We start from the raw sequence: 23,382 nt of genomic DNA on the forward strand, positions 1-23,382 counted from the left end.
AACAAGAGACTTACTAGCGCCACGGAATTCCCGACACTTGATTTGTGTTGTTTGCCCTTTTTTGGGTCTTGAATCTTGAGAGAACCTTGAGAGGATGTTCCTAGGGTTCTAAGGTATAATAATAGTGAAAAGAAATGACTTAAAACGGGTTGGAGTCATCCTATATAGGTCCAAATATCTTAAACCGACTTAGTGGGCCCCATAGAGAGGTGCTTGGCGCAGTCTAGCGAAAACGCGAATATCTCTCTACTCCGAGATCGTATCGATGAACAGTTTTATGCGTTGGAAACTATACTCCTAGATATTTAATTTGGTTGGTATATCACCCCGTAATTCCTTGTAAATTATGAGAAAAGATTAGAAACATTTGACCCAATGTTTAAGTAAAATTATGAACCTAAGTTGCGACAACTTTTGTCGACTTTTGTTTCATAACTCGTTTGACTTCAAGACTTATGATACGGATATTATATGATTAAAATACCTTAATAAATGACCTCTTGAGTGTATTAAGGACCGCTAGATTACCTGAAAATACGAGTTACAACATCCTTGATTCGTTTAACTTCTAATACTGGTTAATTACCCTTATGCATTCTTGTATCACTTAAGACCAATAGGATTGACTTCTTATCATCTCAAAGATAATTCCTTCTTGGATTTATGTTAACTAATATATGGCATGAACTAACACATGTGGATATGGGTTGTAACACCCCCCCCTTAGGAACATTCGTCCTCGAATGTAAGGGTTTATGGAGATTTTAAATCATCGTGGATTCCAATGGAAATTTCCGATCAATTTTCCCCTATAAAATGGTCACTAGCAAAACTTGCAAGTAATTAAGCCCAACATATGGCTTCACAAGGCTGCACAAAGCATTATGCGTATTTACATTATCTACATATCACCATTTTGTATTAAGGAGGAGTATTCTCAAATTATTGCTTACCTCATAGAGCCGTTTCACCTTCCAATGTATCCTGTCTTCCACCAGCATCCTTGTTATCTTCATTCTGGAATAAGTAAGGGTATTTAGACTTTATCTCCTCTTATGCTTCCCATGTCATTTCTTCCATATTTTTGTTTCTCCACAATACTTTGACGGAAGCTACATCTTTTGTTCTCAGCTTGCGGACTTGCCGATCTAATATCGCCACTGGCACTTCTTCATATGATAGGTCCTCTGTAACTTGTACATCTTTGATACGGACGACTCGAGAAGGGTCTCCAATACATTTTCTCAACATAGATACATGGAATACCGGGTGGACAAATTCCAATTCGGATGGCAATTCTAACTCATAAGCAACCTGTCCAATCCGTCGAAGAATTTTATATGGCCCGATATACCTTGGACTCAGCTTACCTTTCTTCCCAAAACGCATAATACCCTTCATTGGTGAGATCCTCAGGAAAACCCAATCACCAACCTCAAACTCTATATCACGACGTCGGACATCAGAATAAGATTTTTGCCTGCTTTGTGCCGTCCTCAATCGCTCCTGTATCACTTTCACCTTCTCAATAGCTTGGTGAATCAAATTTGGCCCATATAATTCTGTTTCACCGACTTCGAACCATCCAACTGGTGATCTACATCTCCTCCCGTATAGTGCCTCGTATGGGGCCATTTTAATACTGGAATGGTAGCTATTGTTATAGGCGAATTCTATGAGTGGAAGATGATCATCCCAATTCCCCTTAAAATCTAGAACACGTGCTCGTAGCATATCTTCTAGTGTCTGAATGGTACGTTCAGCCTGTCCGTCAGTCTGCGGATGAAATGCAGTACTGAGATTTACCTGTGTGCCTAAACCCTTCTGGAAAGACCTCCAAAAGTTAGCCGTAAATTGAGCTCCTCGGTCTGATATAATAGATATGGGCACACCATGAAGCCTAACAATCTCCTTGATATACAACTTTGCATAATCTTCAGCCGTGTAAGTTGTCTTCACTGGAAGAAAATGGGCACATTTTGTAAGTCGATCAATTATCACCCAGATGGAGTCAAACTTATGATAAGAGCGAGGTAATCCAATAATGAAGTCCATATTAATCACCTCCCACTTCCAGGTCGGAATCTCTATATTTTGAAGCAATCCACCGGGTTTCTGATGTTCTATCTTTACTTGTTGACAATTGGGACACTGGGCTACAAATTCTGCAATAGACTTCTTCATATTATCCCACCAATACTGCTCCTTGACATCATGATACATCTTTGTCGAGCCGGGATGGATGGAATATCGGGATTGATGAATCTCATTCATAATCTTCTCTCGCAACCCTGCCACATTAGGCACACACAATCGGCTCTGGTATCTCAGTGCCCCATCTTTTCCGATCCCAAAAGCTATACTTTTACACTGTTGAATGCTTTCTCTTAATCGTACTAAGATAGGATCTTCATATTGTCGTGCTTTTACCTCGGCTACCAAAGATGATTCTGATGTATTCTGTACAGTAACACCTCCGTCATCAGAGTCTAACAATCTGATTCTCATATTGGCTAGCTGATGAAGCTCTTTAATCAACCCCCATCTACCTGCCTCAATATGTACTAAGCTTCCCATTGATTTACGGCTGAGAGCGTCTGCCACAATATTGGCTTTACCGGGATGATACAATATCTCGACGTCGTAGTCTTTCAATAATTCAAGCCACCAACGCTGCCTCAAATTCAACTCTTTCTGCTTGAAGATGTATTGTAAACTCTTGTGATCTGTGTAGATGTCAACATGGACGCCGTATAAGTAGTGTCGCCATATCTTCAAAGCATATATTACTGCAGCCAATTCCAAATCATGTGTTGGATAATTCTTTTCATGCTTCTTCAATTGTCTTGATGCATAAGCAATCACATTCCCACGCTGCATCAATACGCACCCCAAACCTATACCTGAGGCATCACAATATACCACATAATCTTCTGTTCCTTCAGGAAGAGTGAGCACTGGTGCAGATGTCAATCGATTCTTCAGCTCCTGAAAACTACGTTCACAAGTGTCAGACCACTGGAATTTGGTAGCTTTCTGTGTTAACTTAGTCAATGGTGATGATATAGAGGAAAATCCTTCTACAAACCGCCTATAATATCCTGCTAGCCCTAGGAAGCTGCGGACTTCTGATGGTGTTGTAGGTCTCGGCCAATTCTTTACTGCATCGATCTTCTGAGTGTCGACACTAATACCCTCATCAGATATCACATGGCCAAGGAATGCTACTGAGTTTAGCCAGAATTCACATTTGGAGAGCTTAGCATATAACTTACGATCCTGAAGCGTCTGTAATACTATCCACAAGTGGCCCGCATGTTCCACCTCCGAACGAGAATACACTAGAATGTCATCAATGAATACAATCACGAACACATCAAGATAGGGCCTGAATATAGTATTCATGAGATCCATAAAAGCTGTTGGGGCATTTGTTAGCCCGAACGACATCACCAAGAACTCAAAGTGCCCATATCTTGTCCGGAAGGCCGTCTTTGGAATATCCTTCTCCCTAACCCTCACCTGATGATACCCTAAACGTAAATCAATCTTAGAGAAATACTTGGCACCCTGGAGTTGGTCAAACAGGTCATCAATTCTTGGAAGTGGATACTTGTTCTTTATAGTAGACTTATTCAACTGTCGATAGTCGATACACATCCGTAACGACCCGTCTTTCTTCCGCACGAATAGGACTGGTACACCCCAAGGTGAAGTGCTAGGCCTAATAAAGCCCTTATCCAGCAAGTCCTTCAACTGCACCTTCAACTCTCGCAACTCTACCGGGGCCATTATGTATGGAGAAATAGAGATCGGTTGAGTGTCAGGCAACACATCAATGCTAAACTCAATCTCCCTTTCAGGAGGAAGGCCTGGGAGTTCATCTGGGAAAACATCTGGGAATTCGTTGACCACAAGGATTGATTGTAAAGTAGGCGATTTCGCCTCCGCATCCCTAACGCGAACGAGATGATAAATGTAACCTTTTGAGATCATTTTCCTTGCCTTAAGATAGGAAATAAACCTACCTTTCGGTGTAGCAATGTTCCCTTTCCATTCAATGACGGGTTCACCCGGAAATTGGAACCTAACCATCTTCGTACGACAGTCAACATTTGCATAGCATGAGGCCAACCAGTCCATTCCCATTATCACATCAAAATCAACCATTTCTAACTCAAATAAATTTGCCGAGGTTTGACGACTACAAATCATCACAGTGCAACCTCTATATACCCTTCTAGCAATCACAGAATCTCCTATCGGAGTAGATACCACGAGGGGTTTACTTATCAATTCAGGTTCAATGCCAAACTTATTAGCCACAAAGGGTGTAACATATGATAATGTAGATCCCGGATCAATCAGCGCATATACATCATAAGAAAACACAGATATAATACCTGTAACAACATCTGGAGACGACTCGAGATCCTGTCGACCTACTAGAGCATAGGTTCGATTTTGAGCACCACTCGAACTCGGCACTGCACCTCTACCCCTACCACGACCTGTCGACTACTGAAAACCCCGTGCTGGAGGTCGAACTGATGAGGAAGAACCAGACACAGATCCAGTCGGCTGAGCCATACCATCACCTCCTCTATTAGGACAATCCCGCATCATATGGCCAGGCTGCCCGCACGAATAGCATGCATCAGAACCTCGACGACACAGTCCAAAGTGGGCCTTGCCGCACTGATCACAATGTGGTGTTGGGGGTCTCATCTGACTAGTATCCCTGTGATGTTGCGAGCCAGATGCCCGTGAACTCTGACCTGGACCAGAATAGGATCGATCATATCGAGGCCTCTGAAACTGTGGAGGAGCACTAGCTACAGGTGGCGCCGAACTCCTCGAAAACTGTGGCCTGATGCGGCCTCTGAAGTCATCAGAATACCCTGCAAATCTTGCCCTCTTATGCTGGCCTCTATCCTGCTCCCTAACTGCCCTCTGCTGGCGCTTACGATCCTCTAGGGTCTGGGCATAAGCTTGAATACGGGAAATATCCATGCCCTCCACCAAGGAGGCTGTCGTACACTCATTTATCAGATGTGGTCCCAACCCATTCACGAACATATGCACCCTATCACTCATCTCGGCCACCATATGGGGAGCATACCTTGCCAAAGAATCAAACTGCATACTGTACTCTCGCACACTCATATTACCTTGTCTAAGGTTCAAGAACTTATCAGCTCTAGCTCGTCGTATCTCAACTGGCAAGTAGTGACGAAGAAAGGCCTCAGAAAATTCCTTCCACACAACTGGAAGAGGGTTCGGACCCCTGGATCTCTCCCAACTATCATACCAGAGAACCGCTAAATCCCGTAGCCGATAAGAAGCCAACTCTACTGCCTCTGTATCACTAACATGCATAACCCGAAGTGTACGATGAACCTGGTCAATAAAAGTCTGTGGGTCCTCCTTCGGGTCTGATCCGGTAAACACTGGAGGGTCTAAATTAATAAAATCACGAACTCTTGTACTAACTGGTTTCTCAGCAGTATTCTGCCTCTGAGCCTGAGCAGCTACCAAGCTAGTCAATAACTGCAAAGCACTCCTCATATCCTGGTCTGGAGTGCCAGACGGAGGAACTGGATGCGCTGGGTGCCTTCTAATATCCTCTGGAGGAGATGGAGTAGATGAGGTATGAGAGGGCATCTCACTTTGAGCCTCACTTTGTCCTGCTCTGACTTGGGGCACCTGACTGGTACCCTCTCCCGCTGCTGTATCAAGCCGTATACAAATCGTTTGCTTCCTAGTCGAAGGCATCACTGAAAAAAACAAGGTGAATATTAGAGACGACCACTTACGACTCAACTCTACGCACGATCTAGATTCAGGAAGAAAGTATCAACCCTAGATGTCATGTAGCCTCCTGATTATAAATGTGGCGCGCTACACATCCATAATCAAGACTCTACTAGACACGGCTCATAGACAACCCCTAGGACAGACTTTCTCTGATACCAAGTTTGTCACGACCCAAACTGAAGGGCCATGACTAGCACCCGACCACACTTGCCGAGCACCAACGTACATTTCATCTAACCTTCATTATTATCTTTTAAGGCTGACGAGATCAATATAAATGGTAGACCTAGATCATGGACAACCAGCAATAAAATATGACGGCATGAACATACATAGTAGGGGATGACCAGACAATCAAGAAACTACGTATAAGGTATGAGCTACCACGCTACTATGAAAGACTATACAACAAAAACTAGACGACAAGGCATACCAAACTATACATGAGCCGACACCTGTCTATGAGCCTCTAAAAGAACATAAGTGTTGCAACATAGCCGGAACAGGGCCCCGACATACCCATAATGTCTATAACAAAAATTGCATACCAAGACCAAGGCAAGTCCGGAGAAGGGATCTCGCCAATCACCGCTAAACTGGACAGTCTACTGTGGTGGGGGAGCTGCACCTGCCTATCTATCAGGACCTGCAGCACGACATGCAGCGTCCACAAATAAAAGGACGTCAGTACGAATAAAGTACTGAGTATGTAAGGCAAGGAACCATAAATACGATCAGTAATGTAAGCAAGGATAGAGAATATACAACCTGTAACATCTTAGTACCTCTGAGGGCTACTTACATGAAATGCATGATACATATGTATAAATACATAAACCTTTAAAGCATTTGCCTCTGTGGGCATCATCATCATCATATCGTACCCGACCATAATAAGGCTCGGTAGAATCGTACCCGGCCACGTGGAGCTCGGTAAAACCCAACTGATCAGTGGTTGCACAATAGGTGCCGTACCCGACCAACTATAGCGTGGCTCGGTAGAGTAAAATAGATACATATATATAATGCATGCTCGACTCATGGAATCACATTCTAAACCTTTCGGAGTGACGTAAGGTCGGTATCCTCTGTACACGTTATTAGGACTAACTCTTCACTATGAACCTTATAAGAATCAGGAAGTACCAACAACATTGACAACATAAGACTAAGAGAAGCAACATTAACATCAATCGTTCCATAAGAGGGAAAACAATGTAAGTACTGCTAGCTTTTAAGAGTAGAGTATCTTGGAAGATCGTTCATTACATTATGTACAATCGGAGTCGTGCAAAAGAAGGAAAGGGATAGCCTCACATACCTTGTATATACTGCCCCAATCTCAAGCTATGCAATTGTCAAAACTCCTTAGTCTACAATAAGAGAAACGATACTATCGTTATCATTTAAGCGTCATAACTATTATGTATCGACCACAACCTATTTTACGATGAAACGGACAACACCTCCCCTATATATATGACCTCACACCATTCAAAACAGTCACCAAACAGCCCAAACAACATCAATAATAAACATATTGAGCCTCCCAAAATAGTCCACACACAGCCTAATCACTCCATACATACGACGACCACCGTAGTCGTGTCAAACAACCTGGAAATGTTACGAATAACTATCAGCCCATAACCCTACATATATATGGTGTTTCTCCACACCCTTCCTCCTCCAAAACTCCACAAGATAGTAGTAAAATATGCAGCCCAACAACAACGCAAAACAGTCCACAAAACAATAACATTACTACCAAGCCTTTCGATATATATCTCACAAGTTCTAGCTTCAATGGCTTAGCCGCAACTTGGATAATCTTAAATACATATAGAGTAAGAGGTTCCTTACCTTTATACAGAGAGAACAACTCCAATTTGACCTTAAATTTCCAAGAAATATCCCTCCAATGCTGCCACAACAACAAAAAAACGAAACTAGCGATCAATTAGTGTTTTTCGGCACTAGAATCACTTTAGAAGGCTTGAAATCACCTAGGATTGATATTAAGAACATTAGGGAGTATTTACAGAACATAAACCCTTTAAAACAACCTCCCACACGAGTTGGAACGACACAAAAATGAGCAACAACAAGAAGAACAAGAGACTTACTAGCGCCACGGAATTCCCGACACTTGATTTGTGTTGTTTGCCCTTTTTTGGGTCTTGAATCTTGAGAGAACCTTGAGAGGATGTTCCTAGGGTTCTAAGGTCTGAAAATAGTGAAAATAAATGACTTAAAACGGGTTGGAGTCATCCTATATAGGTCCAAATATCTTAAACCGACTTAGTGGGCCCCATAGAGAGGTGCTTGGCGCAGTCTCGCGAAAACGCGAATATCTCTCTACTCCGAGATCGTATCGATGAACGGTTTTATGCGTTGGAAACTAGACTCCTAGATATTTAATTTGGTTGGTATATCACCCCATAATTCCTTGTAAATTATAAGAAAAGATTAGAAACATTTGACCCAATGTTTAAGTAAAATTATGAACCTAAGTTGCGACAACTTTTGTCGACTTTTGTTTCATAACTCGTTTGACTTCAAGACTTATGATACGGATATTATATGATTAAAATAACTTAATAAATGACCTCTTGAGTGTATTAAGCACCGCTAGATTACCTGAAAATACGAGTTACAACATCCTTGATTCGTTTAACTTCTAATACTGGTTAATCACCCTTATACACTCTTGTATCACTTAAGACCAATAGGATTGACTTCTTATCATCTCAAAGATAATTCCTTCTTGGATTTATGTTAACTAATATATGGCATGAACTAACACATGTGGATATTTTTATATTAATATTTATGTGTTATTAATTAGTTATATGTTTTCATTTTGCTTTTCAGATCATTTTAGCTATTTTATAAAATAAAATAGAGAAATTGGCTATTCAAATGCTAGCCAGATTTCATTACAAATATAGCCCCAATTGCACCCGATTTTGACCACATTTTTAACCCAACCCAATTTCAATTGAGACCCGACCCACACCCCATTTGGATACCCGGTCCAGCTTTGTTTTGATCTGAGCCGTTGATCAAACGAGATCAACGGCCCAGATTAATTTGCCTAAAATAAATCAAACGACCCCCCTTCCCTTTACCCTCATTTGCAAAAAGACCGGTCTCTCTCTAAAACTCTTCACCTCCCCCTTCTCTCTAGAACCTTCTGGTTCACCTTCTCCGATGGCTTTCATCGCCTCTCCAGCCAACTCCAGCCTCGCCTCTTTCGACCACCAGCCGCCGTGAAACCTTATCTCACCGGTTCCCTTCAGCTTTGGAACTTCAGGAGTCTCCATCATGCAAGATGGTCACTGAAGCCTCGCCTGGGTCCGTTTCCGACCTTTCTCCGGTGGGTTTTTGTCCGATGATGCTTTAAATATCGTTGTTAGCAAGTTTCACGGCCAGGTTTCTCATCTCACTGATTTTATTGCAAACCCTAATTTTTGCCTAAATCTCTTAATCTATGTCTTTTAAAATGATTTTTTGGTTTAATCTTGGTGTTCTACACTACTTGTCACTCGATATCTTCGATTAGCTCAAGTTTTAAAATGTTCTTGTTCCTCTTTTCAAAACTAGGGTTTCCGACCCCTTTTTAAATCACTATGCTTCTGTTTCTTTTGGGTATTATGTGATTACTCCTATGTTATTTGCTTGAAACCTTTTGTTTCTGAGTTCCATGTCTTAGATCTTTTCTAGGGTTCCGACTTCCTACTGTTTTATGTGATTTCTTACCTAGGGTTCTTAATTCTGAGATTATTGTGTATAAATATGTTTGAATATTCCTCTTTACTAAATATGCTATTAATTCCGAGCATCTCTTTGAATCCCTGATTTGCATGTGTTTACCTTAAAGGTTCTTACACTAATTTTTCAAAATATTTCCTTATATGTGAGTCGCTTTCTATATTTCATATTGATTCCCTCTAATTTTGGTCTTGTCTGTGATTCTTTGATTGGTTTTTCAGAGTTAACTTATATTTTTGCCATATTTGTGCACTTTAACATATTTTTAAGTATTTAGAATATATTTTCCTTGTTTTAAGCATCGTGTTCCTAGCCTTTATTGCGTACAACATGCTTATTGCTCTTGTTATGGTATAATCAGTCATCTGGCTGATTCTTTCCTTACCGGATAGTCTGTAATGCTATTCGAATCATGACTCCCTGATTTAATTGAATCAGGACCTATGATGGATTCAATTTGGTACTGTTTCTATAATTATACCTTGTTCTCTACTATTTTCAAAAGCTATAAGTACTGCTCTTCCTTTCTCACTCAACACACACAGACACGAATAAAACTCCTCATTCTGAACTCTCACTTTTACACACAAAACATATTGCTCTCTATTGTTTCTACACAACTTCTCTCGTTTTTCTATTTGAATGTTGATTACTCAATCGGCTGAAGGCCAAGATTGAGTAATCCTGGTTACTTTTACCACTTTGCTGGCCTCTACTAAGCTGCTTACTTTGGTATGCCTGCTGCTCACTTCTCTACACACTGCTGCCCTTCTCTCTGCATACTCTCTGCACACTATTGCTCACTTCCTTGCACCTTATTGTCCACTATTGCTCTGTGTTGCATTATCTTTAACTGGTATGTCTTCTGTTTAAGTTACAGCCTCAAAACAATATGCTTCTACTGGTGTTGCACTTCTTTTTGTTTCTTGTGTGCTTCTACCTATGGTTCTGTTGTTCTTACTGCAACTAGCATGTATCTATGTTAGTTAGTATGTCTAGCTTGACTTGGCATGTTCACTACCCCCTTTTCTATCTCAATGTATGTTTTTTCCTTACTCCTGTACATTACTAGTATATGTTCAGGGCCCTCTTGGCTACTCAATAGCCCTAAAACCTCCTCTTAAGGTCGACTTTAATTGGTGTCTGGTGCTGAAAGAACCAGACTCCTAGTTTGAAGCATGCTTGTTTGCTATAAAAGAACTTCTCTTTAATGTGCTATGCATGTGTAACTGGTTTTCTTGTTTGAGAGCTATTTGTTCCCTTTCCCTTGCCCTTGTTTGTGTTCCCTGAATATTGTATGACTCTTTGTTTTCAAAACTGGTCATCTACAATTGACTTTTTCACTCTTTTGTTACTGTCTTCTCAAATTGTTCTTCATATAAAACCTTTTCCAACTGTTTTCAACTTAATTCCTTCAAATTCCATCATAATTACACTACTCTTAGAAGTTTAGGGTCTGCCACCTTAGTGTAAGCATTGCTTTGGGTGCCTTGAGCACCCGCTGAACTTTGATGCACAAGGTTGGTAATTTCTACACTTGCACTTGCTCAATATTGATTTGCTTGGGTGCCTGGTATTGGCCAGGGCCCCCAATGGGCCCTTAGGGAACTTTGTCGCACCCAGACCCTTGGTAAAGGCTGTGAAACTCGAAAGAAGTGAGGTTGGAGATTTGGGCATGGTTGAAGGCTCCCTATAGAATAACTTCTTTCTTTTTACTTTTCAATACTGTAATTTGATTACTTGGTCTGTAACAACTTGTAAAGAAACTCGGGGAAAATATTAGTAAAGGGTGTGGGAGGGGTTTATGTTGCCTGCATAAATCAAAGGGTAGAGATCATGCCTATAGGTCTTTTGTGCGTTAAATTTCACTAGAAATCCTGCCTATAGGTTTCTAACATTCATGTAATCAATTGCATATAGTAACCATACCTATAGGAAATGCATATGCGTTAGGCAAACTATAGGGTAATTAAACATTCTTCTATTTACCAACTCTTTAACATGCCTTAAAATCAAGTATAAATACCATGCCTACAGGGTTTCATCTCAAACCTGTCTGATGCGTTTAAGTAGTAACAGTCCGTTAACTGGTCCTTAATGTCTTGATGTAATGCTTTCAATAAAACTCTTGTAAACCAGTATGCTTTTTAAACTCTTCAAATCTGTATCTTTTCTAGAACAGTTCTTTTAAACATTTTGCCTAAACGTTTTACTCAGTCCCTGAAATTGTCTTTTAAAAGAGTCCTGTAACTCACTCTTTTCTTAAAGATATTCTTGCCTTTGAACCTCTTTCACAACTCTTCTGCATTCCTTTTCCTACTCAAACAATCCGCTGATTTCAAATTCGTTTATAAACTTACTGCAGTCTTTATTTTCTTTTAAACTCTTCTGCATTAAGACCTCAATAACTAACAATCAGATCCGAGGGGCTTGATGCAGACTTTTTATCCAAATTTATATGTTAAACCGATTCTTCCGCCTCTTAATTTCTTAACTTTAAAGACCAAATCAGTACATGCAAGTCATGCTAAACTAGTTGTTATGTGATTCAAAAGGGGTTATGTGAAGCCTTTGTATGTTTGTTTATTCCCCATTACTTGCTACTTATTTTGATTGACGCCCTAGTCTTTTTATCCTTTTGAAACTCCATATATGCCTCTATCCCTTTTCTCCTCCCCTTTTAGGATTAGAAGTCCTAATACCCTAGGACTAATAGGTCGGGACAAGTATTAGCATGCAATAAGTAAATGAGACTAATCACGTTTAATACCTTGACGGGGTGGGAAGGGTAGAATATGGATATGATGACCGGTGCGTTAATATCATGTGCGACCCCTCTTTCGAGGAGTGATTGCTGGATATTGCATTGACGTGATCCATATTATCAATAAACCTAGGACCCCCTTTCCCTTTACTTGTTAACTTTTTTTAAAGTTTTCTTTTAAGACTAATTTTCTAAACACTCTATTTCTTCAACTCTTAAGCTTGTTTGCTAAGCTATGTGAATCCCTTTACTTGTTCTCTTACTTGTCTTCTTAAAGTCACAATTGCAACATGGCCGGAAAGCACACTAGTGGATCTTGAGGGGTGCCTAACACCTTCCCCTCGGGATAATTTCTAGCCCTTACCCTAATCTCTGGTCTCTTCATCTCAAACCCTTCTTAAAGTGTCCTAATGCACTATAATCATTAGGTGGCGACTCTTCAACTTCCAAACCCAATTCTCGAAAGGGAATAGAGCTGTCCTCCCAATGTCGTATACCCAATTTTTGACCCCACGGTTAGAGGAAAAGGGGGAGTGGACAGTTAGTTGTATTACTGTGAAAAATATTATTTAATAGTGGTGACTCTTGATATAATTGTGCTTAAAGAAGTGGGGAGTTAATATATGTTGATGTGAAGGTGGAGTTATGGGTTTGACATAAGTGTGGGTTTTAAATGTTAAAGTGTATGTATTAAAGTGCTTAGGGAGATGTAGTTACTATTATATCTAAATGTATCCTACCCGAGCCGCAACCTACATTACAACCAAATAAAGTCCTACTTAATCCTAGACTGAATGAGCTCGATTAGTAGAGTAGTACACTACGGGCAAGCCTATGGTGCATCTTTTGTGGCATATGAATGTTATTTCTGAGAGTGAGTGAATTCTTTCTATCTTGAGTTCCTAATTGTTCTTAAATTATATTGTGTGTGGAACTACTCTCTTTTGTTGTGTGAGGGCACTTGATTCATGAAGGAAAAGGTAATGTCAGTGACCTCTATATTAGAGTAAGTGGGTGAGTTGCGAATAATGCGTGGTACTTGTGAGTCAAATCTTGAGGTGAAGATGTTACACTCTTGTGCTTAGTCTATTTTAAATATTCTTTGTGTGATGAGCTAGGAGAATTGTTTAAAAAGGCCGTGTCTATATAAAGTGTAGTTTGTTTGCTCAAGGACGAGCAATGGTTTAAGTGTGGGGTGTTGATGATTGACTATAATTGTGTATTTTAGTCGCTTATTACACTCTAATTTACTGCACTTTAATTGAGTTTGAGCTTTAATCGCTAGTGTTTTGCACTAAATATGTGTTTTATGCCTTGTAGGAGTGATTCCGATATATGTAGGCGTTATGGAATGAACTCAAGTGATTTGGAGCTTTGAAGTCTGAATAAAAGCCCAAGGAATTAAGTCGGGATCGTGCTCGGGGATCAACGGATGATAGTTAAGAACGAAACGAAGAATCGTCGATGCATTGTCTAGTAAAATGCACATAACATTTCGCTTAGAACTTCGTATGGGCTCCACAATATATCGTTGGAATGCTATTTTAAAAGCTACTGGCTACAACTTTCATGTTTTGCATTTTCGCAAATACTCACTACCGCGCTGCATGGGACGCCGCAGGGTGCGGCACAACAGTGTAAAAACTGGCTTGACAAGAAAAATGTAAGGCTGTTGATAATCTCCACTAGTGCGCCGCAGCGCGCGGTGCAAGGTGCGGCGCGCCTATACAAATTTCACAGAGCCGGAGTCATATTTCGCGCAGGAAAGGGTGTTTCGTCTGGGCCCGACCCTACTTGGTATAAATATATATATAAACGCTATTTTGAGGGTTTTGGACAGAACTTAGAACTAGAGACGCCACTTTGGAGGAAAAATACACACAAGAAACATCCGGGAGCAAGAACATCTCAGATTTCTTTATCTTTTCTAGTATTTTCAATTATTCAAACCTTATGTAATTGTTGCTAGTATTATGAGTGGCTAAAACCCCATTGTTCTGGGGTTGTGATTTAGCCATGAATATTGTTGTTTAACGTTGACTTAACCTCGACTATAATTCACTAATATATGATTGTTTCTTCAATTTTGTGATTAATTACTTAATTGTCTGGCCAACAGTTAGGTTCTATTTACTATCTATGCTATGCTTGGGAAAGCCATATTTAGATTAGAGAAGAATTGAAGAGATCATGATCTTAACCTTTGGGGGGAGGATTTTTGGTTGGGATAAGAATATACCTAGTCACCGTGTTTAATTAAACATCGTAATCTTAATACGTTCTTAATAGATTGATTTCATAGGAATATAGGCATTAATCTATTTTGAATAGGCGAGTAGTACTTCGGGAGAAGACTATGAGAGCAATTATCGATTAATTAGCAACCATGAGTGAATTGTATGAGAGGAAGAGTTAACTAGAACACAATAGAATTGGTGAATCGATCACAACCTTGGAATAGTTGTTTCTATTGAATACATAACAACCATTCTACTGCTTGATAATTTAGTTATTACTTAGAATTGTAGTTTAGCATAATTAAACTCTTGAACTCGAATTTAGCTTGACGGAATAACAATATTGGTGTGTTAGTGAGTAGTTGATATAAGTCTCTGTGGGTTCGACACTCGACTTATCATTTTATTATTTGTACGACCACGTATACTTACGTGTGCATTTGAGAGCAACATCTACTTACAATGATTGACATGCAGTAAATATAAACAAATGGAAGGAGGCCCAATTTGCTTCTTTGACACAAATATTATTGACGACCAAATCTTTCATCCATTTCTGTTTGATATGGTTTGTTATAAATAAATTATTCAAGTAGGCTCCATTTGCTCATAAACAATGCTGATGCGTATTCACGTTTTAGTGTCTGCAAATATCTGGCGATCAGTATTTGCGATATTGTTTTTTTTGTATCTAAGATAGTGGTGAAATATCGAAAATATTTGTTCAACTAATGCTAGATCATTTCTAAGATAGCCATATTTGTTCAACAAAATCTTAATTTTCTTGATTATTTACATCTAGTGAGGTAAAAATATGTATTTTGATAAAAAAAATTATAACTTTTAATTGTCTAAAAGTTAAAGCGTTGTACTATTGATTGTACCTTATAGTAACTTTATTTAACATTATTGTGGAGGTTACAAAAAATCTTCACAAAAAAATCGCCATAAAAAAAATAATTTTGGGGAGGGTGAAACAAACGCCACAAATTGAATACATAGTGGGGTTTTTTTACAACCCCTCACTTAAACCGCCACAAAAAGAATTATTTTGTGGGGGTTAGCACAAACGCCACAAAATAAATGTATAGTACCTTGGCTCTGATACCAATTGTTGCGGAAGCCAAATGTATATAGTGTGAATAAGTCACAACTACTATACCAAAAATTATGACAGCCACCAAATAATAAATAAGACAATAAAACAACAATAAAGGGAACACCAGAATTTACGAGGTTCGGCTAATTTTGCCTACTCCTCGGACACAACCAATATTTTATTTCACTCCAAAAATACAAGTGAAATAATACTAAAGAGAGAAGATACAAATGCCTTAAACAGATGAGAAGGCAAATGAGAGGTGTATTTAAATCCTAAACATTAAGCCTTCTTTTATAGGGGAAAAGTTTCCCACCAACTCCTTAACCCACCGATGTGGGATGGAAATTTGACATAATTCAACAAATCTCCACCTTGGCAAAATTCCACATCTTCAATTTTCTCTCGGTAACAAATTTTGGTTGTGTCTTCATCTTCAATCTTCAGTGTTCAACAATGTTGATCAAATCCAAACAATGTTGAAACTTGACCGCAGTCACCACCTTTGTCAGCATATCAGCAGGATTCTCCGTAGTATGAATTTTCTTCATCGTGACTCCACCTTCTTCTATGATTTCTCGTACAAAATGATACCGAACATCAATGTGCTTCGTCCTTGCATGATAAACTTGGTTCTTCCCTTATTGAATAGCACTTTGACTATCACAAAAAATTGTGATACCTTTTTGTTCAACACCAAGCTCCTTTAGCAATCCTTGAAGCCAAATTGCCTCCTTCACAGCCTCTGTAATAGCCATGTACTCTGCCTCTGTTGTAGACAAAGCAACTGTTGACTGCAAAGTAGACTTCCAACTAACTGGTGCCTTTGCAAAAGTAAACACATAACCAGTAGTTGATCTTCGTTTGTCCAGATCACCCGCAAAATCTGAGTCACAATATCCAACTACAGACTGATTGTCTTCCTGCTCAAAAACTAACCCGACATCTACAGTATTATGAATATACCGTAGAATCCACTTCACAGCTTGCCAATGCTCCTTCCCTAGATTGTGCATATATCCGCTAATAACTCCAACAGCTTGTGAAATGTCAGGCCTTGTGCAAACCATTGCATACATCAAGCTACCAACAACATTTGCGTATGGTACCTTTGACATATACTTTCGTTCAACTTCATCCATTGGCGACATAGTAGTACTTAGCTTAAAATGGGAAGCAAGTGGAGTACTACCTGGCTTAGTCTTGTCATCTATGACAAAACGTTGAAGTACTCTCTTCAAATATTCCTTTTGAGATAAACAGAGTTTCTTTGAACGTCTATCTCTAATTATCTCCATGCCAAGAATTTTCTTTGCCTCACCCAAATCCTTCATCTCGAACTCCTTCTTCAGTTGAATCTTCAACTTATCAATTTCTTCCAAATTCTTGGAAGCTATCAACATATCATCAACATATAGGAGAAGATATACAAAGGAACCATCTTTAAGCTTGTGCAAATACACACAATGATCGTATTTGCTTCTCTTGTACCCTTGCCGCAACATAAACTCGTCAAATCGCTTGTACCATTGTCTAGAAGATTGTTTCAATCCGTACAACGATTTTTCAAGTTTGCACACCATATTTTCTTTTCCAGCAACTTTGAATCCTTCTGGCTGAGTCATGTAGATTTCCTCCTCCAAGTTTCCATGTAAAAACGCAGTTTTTACATCCATCTGAACTAGTTCCAAATCCAATTGTGCTACCAAAGCCAACATAATTCTAATGGAGGAATGTTTTACAACTGGAGAAAACACTTCATTGTAATCAATTCCCTCCTTTTGAGCATATCCTTTGGCCACCAATCTTGCTTTGTAGCGAACATCTACTTGGTTAGGAAATCCTTCCTTCTTTGCAAATACCCATTTGCACCCAATTGCTTTCTTTCCCTTCGGGAGATTGGCCAATCTCCATGTATGATTCTGATGAAGGGACTGTATTTCATCATTCATGGCAATCCTCCACTTATCTTCTTCTGAACTTTGGACCGCGTCTTTATAAGTAGTAGGAACATCATCAGCTACAATTGAGGTTGCACAAGCAACCGTCTCTATGAGACGAACAGGTTTCGTTATTGTTCTTTTTGGCCTGCTGGTTGCTATTGATTCAAGTTGTTGTTGAGGTTCCTGAGTTGGAATCTCCTCTACTGGCTCTCCTTCCAGAGGGTAATCTTCATTTGTTTCCTCATCTGCTTCTTGTGTAGGAAAAATAAATTTTCCCTCAAACTCCACCTGCTTAGAAGCACCTTTATTTTGTTTGGTGTCTTTTGTTACCTTATTTACCATAGCAGATTCATCAAAGGTAACATCTCTGCTGAATATTACTTTCTTTGTCATAGGACACCATAAGCGATATCCTTTGACTCCAGAAGTAATTCCCATAAAAATAGCCTTCTTTGCCCTTGGATCCAATTTTGACTCCGTCACATGATAATATGCAGTTGAGCCAAACACGTGCAAAGAGTTATAATCTACAGCAGGTTTTCCGTACCATTTTTCAAATGGTGTCTTGCCATCAATAGCAGCAGATGGTAGACGATTAATGAGGTGGCATGCATATGTAATTGTCTCAGCCCAAAATTCTTTGCCCAAGCCAGCATTGGACAACATACACCGTACCTTCTCCAGCAAGGTCCGGTTCATACGTTCTGCCACTCCATTCTGTTGTGGTGTATGTCTAACAGTGAAGTGTCGGACGATGCTATCATTTTCACAGACCTTATTGAAATGATCATTTTTGTATTCACCTCCATTGTCTGTGCGAATACACTTGATTCTCCTGCCTGTCTGATTCTCCACCATCGTCTTCCATTTGAGAAAAATTCCCAACACTTCATCTTTGCTCTTCATTGTATACACCCATACTCTTCGGGAAAAATCATCAACAAAGGTTACAAAATAGTGCTTCCCACCCAATGAAGGTGTTTTGGAAGGACCCCAAACATCAGAGTGTACATAATCCAAAATGCCTTTAGTATTATGGATCGTTGTACCAAATTTAACCCTTGTCTGTTTCCCTTTAACACAATGCTCACAAAACTCCAAGTTGCAAGCCTTGACTCCTTTTAACAATCCTTGATCTGATAGAGTTTTCAAGGATTTTCCTCCAGCATGTCCCAAGCGCATGTGCCATAGCTTGGTTGCTTCTGCCTCTTTGTCGTCACTGGATGTTACTGTCACTGTCCCAATAACTGTACTGCCACAATAGCGGTACATATTATTATTCTTCCGATTAGCCTTCATTACCACTAGTGCACCGGAACATACTCTCATCACTCCATTTTCTGCAATGATTTTAAACCCTTTTGATTCCAGGGCTCCCACAGAGATGAGATTCTTCTTCAAATCCGGTACATATCGAACATCTGTTAATGTTCTGATCATTCCATCATGGTTCCTTAATCGTATTGAACCAATTCCATATGAGGTAAGAGGGCTGTTATCTGCTGTGTGGACGATTCCATATTCTCCTTCTTGAAATTCCACGAACCAGTCCCTGTTGGGACACATATGATAGCTACAAGCCGAGTCCATCAACCATATGTCTGATGATGTTGATGACTCTGTTGTAACTAATGAGAAATCTGAATCATCACAATCAGCTATATTTGAATCCATAATGGCCTTTCCATTGTTATGTTTGGCCTTATTCTTCAACTTCGGACAGTCTTTCTTCCAGTGCCCTTTTTCTCGACAAAAGGCACATTCATCTTTGCTGGGTCTGGATCTTGACTTGGATCTTCCCTTCTTTGTCCTCGTTTGACTTTGAGGACGACCCCTCACAAATAGTGCTTCTCCTTCTCCGCCCTTCTGTTTTTCTCGCTTTCTTTGTTCATAGCTGTACAAAGCCGAACAAACTTCTCTAAGAGAAACTTCGTCATTTCCATGAAGTAGAGTAGTTTCAAGGTGCTCGTACTCATCAGGAAGTGACGCCAACAACATCAAGGCCAAGTCACCATCATCATAAGTTGTATCCATATTTTGCAAATCTGTGACCAACTTATTGAAACTGGTGATATGTTCATTCATCGTGGTACCAAGAACATAGGTGAAGTGAAACAGTCTCTTCTTCATGTACAATTTATTTTGACTATTTTTCTTCAAAAATTTATCCTCCAGTTCTTTCCATAATTTACTTGCTTTCCTTTGTGTATGGATATTTCTGCTCTCTAGCAAGGTAGGATCGAATGGTACCGCAAGCAACACGGTTGATAATTCTCCAATCTTCTTCTCCAATAACATCTGGTTTCTTTTCTTCAATGACCAGATCTAGCCCTTGTTGAAAAAGGACATCTAGAACCTCGCCTTGCCACATCCCAAAATGTCCGGACCCGTCAAAAATTTCTACCGCAAATTTCGCATTTGACACAATTCTTGTCATAAGCGAAGATGCCAATGATGACGTATTGTTGACACTTGATGTAGATTCTTCTTGTTTATTGTCTCCCATATTTGACACAAACATTATTTAATAACTGACGGCACAAATCAAGATTATTTCCTTTCTGATGTAGAAGATCAGACTAAGCTGCAACTACAGAGCATACTCAGACAGAACCTTGACTCAGTTACCAAGATAAATCTTTTCTGATGTGGAAGATCAGACTATGCTGCAACCACAGAGCATACTTAGACAGTACCTTGGCTCTGATACCAATTGTTGCGGAAGCCAAATGTATATAGTGTGAATAAGTCACAACTACTATACCAAAAATTATGACAGCCACCAAATAATAAATAAGACAATAAAACAACAATAAAGGGAACACCAGAATTTACGAGGTTCGGCTAATTTTGCATACTCCTCGGACACAACCAATATTTTATTTCACTCCAAAAATACAAGTGAAATAATACTAAAGAGAGAAGATACAAATGCCTTAAACAGATGAGAAGGCAAATGAGAGGTGTATTTAAATCCTAAACATTAAGCCTTCTTTTATAGGGGAAAAGTTTCCCACCAACTCCTTAACCCACCGATGTGGGATGGAAATTTGACATAATTCAACAAATCTCCACCTTGGCAAAATTCCACATCTTCAATTTTCTCTCGGTAACAAATTTTGGTTGTGTCTTCATCTTCAATCTTCAGTGTTCAACATTATTCTGCGCACTCTATAACATAGAAAAATAAATAAATAAATTATTCATTTACTATTAGCCTTGTGAAACCAGCATTCTGTAATTATTTAATCCTCATTGATATTCGTAATACTAAAGTTAAGTGATTTTTTAAGAAAAAAAGTGGCGTTCATGTAATAAAGCAAAAGTTAAGTGACCACTCGTGAAATTAATCCCACAAAATATCAGAAACAAATCAACTAAAAGGAAGTCGAGCATATTGGTCATTGCTTCGAACACATAATAAATTTATCAAGTATGATTACAAATCTTTATTTCATAAATCACTTAACATCAGGAGGCATACAGAAGGTAAATTCACAAAAGCGAAAAGACACACAATACTTATTATATGCTATATCAATCATGATACACAGAAACATTTGGCCTAGGCTCAAACTCTTCGGCAAACGACTTTTCTTGTTTGAGACCAGCATCATCAAGATAAGTAGTTAAACTAGGCCTTGGCTCAAACTCTTCGGCAAAAGACTTTTCTTGTTTGAGACCAGCGTCATCATGATAACTAGTTAAACTAGGCCTTGGCTCAAACTCTTCGGCAAAAGACTTTTCTTGTTTGAGACCAGTGTCATCATGATAACTAGTTGTACTAGGCCTTGGCTCGAACTCTTTCGAGAATTTTGATTTCTCAGCTTCTTTCAGCTTGGCGTCATCGTGGTAGACGGATACATTAGGCCTTGGTTCAAAGGCTTCACCTCCAACAGAAGATGATGTGTAACAATCCGTTTTCTCTTTTGAGAGAGAAACTGAATGCCGAGGCATAAGATGTTTGATTGCTTCAGGCATTGGCTCATTTTTCATCACATCTCTCCAATATTCTCCGGGGTCTTTTCTTGCATCACTGTTGCTTGTGTACTACCCAAGAAAGGGAGACCATAAAAAGATCACTATTGGATATATGCTATATGAACTTCTTTACGATCGAGTACATCATCTATATACACAGAAATGTGCAATTATTTGGTACATGGGGGTGGGGATTTGGTTATATGATTTAATATATGAGTTCAGTTTAACCAAATAATTTTGCCTAAAGTCTTGTATATGTATCAAGAAATTGACTATATTCAGAACACATTTATTGACACTTGAGAACGCCCTAAATCAAGAGCTCACAAAATTCTAATATTAGATCTACCTTTGTAGGTACTGTGCATGTAAATATTGGGTTATTATCACTTCTACCCCGTGGCAGAAACTATTTATATTTGGTAGCCAAAAAAGTGTATAAAATTTGTATAACTTTTGTATATATATATACAAAATATACAAATGTTATATATTTTTTTGGCTATTATTTTTATAGCGGCTATAAAGTGTCATTTTTCCGTAAATATTTAGTGTGGGCACATAAAGTTCTACCTAAAATTCTAGTGCATTTTGAAGAGTACTTTGCAGAAAATATTTATTCCTATTTTTACACTTCCGATAAGAAGTCCAGCTCCGATCGCCCGATGAGTCATCTACTTAAAAGGTAAGCTCCTTACTAGCTAGATGGTTTAAACGGCAAGGATTGTATAAGTTAAGCTCCTCACTAGATAGATGGTTTAAACGGCAAGGAATGTGCGAAAAGCAAATGTTAGTTATGCTCAAGAAGCAAGCAATCTTTTTAGACAATCGAAAATATATACTATTCCATCCGTTTTAATTTTACATGAATCTATCTCCTCTCGATTTAGCATGAACCCATTTCTATTAATGAAACTCTTTTAATTTTAGAATTTTAATATAATATTTGATAAAAAGCTCTTAAAACCATACAAATGATTTGACATATTTAAGGATCACATGTTTCAATAATGTTATAGCCACACAAACATTTTGGTATATTTAAAATCATAAATTTCAATAGTTTACATCTTTTTAGAAAATCTCTATGCCCAATCAAATAGGTTCACATAAATTAAAAGAGATAGAGTATACGTTATACATATAATTGAATTGATAAAATCTAAAATAAAAAGACGTTGTAATTCGAAAGACAAGCCAGTTGAGAAAGAAGTGCATGATAGTGTATCAAGAGAGTAACTAATACTCCCATCGTTCCATAATATGTGATTTTATAGTCTTTGGCACACCTCTTAAGAAAATACGAATTTCTAAACAAAAAAATATTCATTAAATTATTCTTAATTAAATTACTTTGACACATTGGGATATGTAATAAGGGTAAATATTAGAAAAATAAAATTTTCTTCTTGATTATGCAAAATGATCACTACTTATTTTGGACCAAAATAAAAAGGCTAAAAAGTCATTTATTATAGACCGGAAGGAGTAATAAATAACCAAAAAGGAGGCGTAGAATTAATTATCTGTGAAAACTTACCAGGGCAAGGGAAACGAGCAGGATAAGAGGAAAAAGCGATTTCATTGTCATTTCAATAGGAGTATTAAGCTATATATTGATCTTTGCTATATGCATGAGCTTTATATAGACAGGTTAGGCTATTATAAAACCATATTGTAGGCAACAAGTTCTTGTCAAGTTTCAACATGATTCACGCACTTCTGTAGGACCAAAAGATTTTGCAATATCCAATATGATACAAG

General features: G+C 38.8%; 1 protein-coding gene across 1 annotated transcript; it reads right to left on the reverse strand.

The window, feature by feature from the left end:
- Window positions 1-21,012: 21,012 nt before the first annotated feature.
- LOC142179364 (uncharacterized) lies at window positions 21,013-23,269 on the reverse strand. The gene is made up of 2 exons (XM_075249090.1): window positions 23,159-23,269; window positions 21,013-21,684 (listed from the first exon to the last, which is right to left on the reverse strand). The coding sequence occupies exons 1-2, from the start codon at window positions 23,207-23,209 to the stop codon at window positions 21,172-21,174; spliced, it is 564 nt and encodes a 187-aa protein (XP_075105191.1). The 5' UTR covers window positions 23,210-23,269; the 3' UTR covers window positions 21,013-21,171.
- Window positions 23,270-23,382: the final 113 nt, after the last annotated feature.

The sequence above is a fragment of the Nicotiana tabacum genome, chromosome 3 (assembly GCF_000715075.1).
Source record: "Nicotiana tabacum cultivar K326 chromosome 3, ASM71507v2, whole genome shotgun sequence".
Classification (NCBI taxonomy): Eukaryota; Viridiplantae; Streptophyta; class Magnoliopsida; order Solanales; family Solanaceae; genus Nicotiana; species Nicotiana tabacum.